This window comes from Drosophila nasuta, chromosome 3 (genome assembly GCF_023558535.2).
Source record: "Drosophila nasuta strain 15112-1781.00 chromosome 3, ASM2355853v1, whole genome shotgun sequence".
NCBI lineage: Eukaryota > Metazoa > Arthropoda > Insecta > Diptera > Drosophilidae > Drosophila > Drosophila nasuta.
In genome coordinates this window covers 29693091-29695103 of record NC_083457.1, presented here as the reverse complement: position 1 = coordinate 29695103, position 2013 = coordinate 29693091, and the positions used below count along the sequence as shown (strand labels likewise).

At 44.5% G+C, this 2013-nt stretch overlaps 1 protein-coding gene across 1 annotated transcript; it reads left to right on the top strand.

Annotated features, from left to right (window-relative positions):
- The first annotated feature begins 562 nt into the window (after nt 1–562).
- Nucleotides 563–1785, top strand: LOC132792200 (uncharacterized). The gene is made up of 2 exons (XM_060801456.1): nt 563–1060; nt 1120–1785. The coding sequence occupies exons 1-2, from the start codon at nt 825–827 to the stop codon at nt 1433–1435; spliced, it is 552 nt and encodes a 183-aa protein (XP_060657439.1). The 5' UTR covers nt 563–824; the 3' UTR covers nt 1436–1785.
- The last annotated feature ends 228 nt before the right edge of the window (nt 1786–2013 follow it).

Genomic DNA, 2013 nt, shown 5'->3' with positions numbered 1-2013 from the left:
TTGGCCATAATACAACAAAATACAACACAAATAAAATGAAGCATTTTTTTTCGTACTACGCGTGGACATTAGTGGCAGCTCCACCGGCTGCTGTGACTAATTTATGCGCCAAGGTTTAATTTTTGGGCAGTCGTCGCGGCATATCAAATGTTGACTTTCAGGCCCAGTCGGGCAATCTGGCTTTAAATGGGCATTGATGTGTTCATTCGGTGAGCTTGATGGATGCGTGTGAGAGAGCTCCACAAGTTGAATTGTTTGCTCAAATTTTTTGCAGCTCGCCAAGTTCGTTGCCTAAGTCTTTCGTTTAATATATGCAACAAATTAGAGTCTTGTCACTAGTTAAACAAATTAACAAATTAGAGCGACTTGCAGCACACTTTGCCATTTGTTTGTCAATGCACACGCAGTGCCACTGAAGGTGGCACTCCCTCCACATCCGTTTCCCCCGCTAGCAGCAGCACCTTCGAGTGGCGAACATTAATGAAGACGAATTGGGGCAAGTGAAAAAATTTATTTGCTTGGTATTTTTGGCCAGATTCATTTAACTAGTGACTGCTTTTATGCATGTTATTTGAAATTAATCAAGTTGATACTTTGATACTTTTATTGATAATTAATTCAGATAAGCGGGCAAAGCGACTTAAACTACACAACAACAACATTAACATTAACAGCAACAGCAGTCGCAGTCGCAACAACAAGTTTAATGAAGAACTTGCCGCCAACGTTGCTGCGCCGCTGTGGCTCTAAAGTTGAAACCAGTTTGTTGGCCAAGTGAATGCGGGTGTCACTTAACTCATAAATCTTGTGCGACCACAGACCAAATGGCCTTGAAGCCTCGCACATGCTCCAGCCCATGTCAGAGCAGAGTTGAGTCGAGCAGAGCAGAGCAGAGCAAAAGCAGTGCGAACTCTGAGTGTCAGAAGCAGAGGCAGAGGCAGAGGCAGAGGCAGAGGCAGAGGCTTGGGCTTCTTTACAGATGCCGCTCTCGTGTTGTCCTGCTGACAAAAGCGTTTCACTGGAATTTCGCCGTGCTTCATTTCACATCAAAAAGCCTCAAGTTGTGTTTTGTGCTCTCGCTGTGATTAATTACGGACTAATGTCAAATTTTGTTTTCAGCCTTAAAGTCCAACGACCATCGCCCCATAATTTGCTGCATTCCGCCCCATTCATCAGCTGCGATTGCGAAAGGATTCGATTTGAGTCTGATTGTTGCGTGGGCTCTGTGACTAATCAGCTGGGATTTGTGCAATCGACGTCTGCGTCTGCCACTATCAATGTCTGTCAATTAAACTGGCCAGCCAGCACAACACATGTCTCACATGTCACAACAGCTTGCCACTGCCGATTGCTGACCAGGGCACCAACAAGAGCTCCCCATGTTCCGCTGTCAGTCGTCTGTCGACGCAACTGTCACTCCAAAACGCGAGCTTAGAAAAACTGAAATTAAGACAGCAAGTGTGTTATCAGAGCGTTATTTAAATTATGCCTCCACAACTACTCGATCCATCGACATGTCGTGTCCGCAGGGCGAGCAACACGATCACACAGCCAATGCAAACAGCAATCGATGGTTGGTTGGCTAATGGAAGTTCAAGGCATAGCATATGGTCATTTTAAGTGTATAATTAAGTCGCATGCCGCATTTTGTAATTAAACGCCTGGTCGCTGAGCTGTTTCTGTTTCTGTTGCTGTTTAGACATTTAATTAACATGCGCAGCTAAGCAACTTTTAGCAACAGTTCCAGCTAAAACTCACTCGCTACAAAAATTCCCCCCGGTTAGCGCTTGCATTGCAAAATTGTGCAAAAATAATAATAATAAAATTAATATCAAATCGATAATGTTAAAAGTGTTCATGGGCCGAAGTCGAAACGAAGTCGACCATAAACTGGTAAAACAAGCTCGCTCCAATGCGGCGTGGTCAACGGGAACTAAAGCTTCGCCGACTGCCCAAAGCTTCAGCAAAAAAAGAGTCTGCCACTTGCACACTGCAATTGCAGTTGAAAAGTGA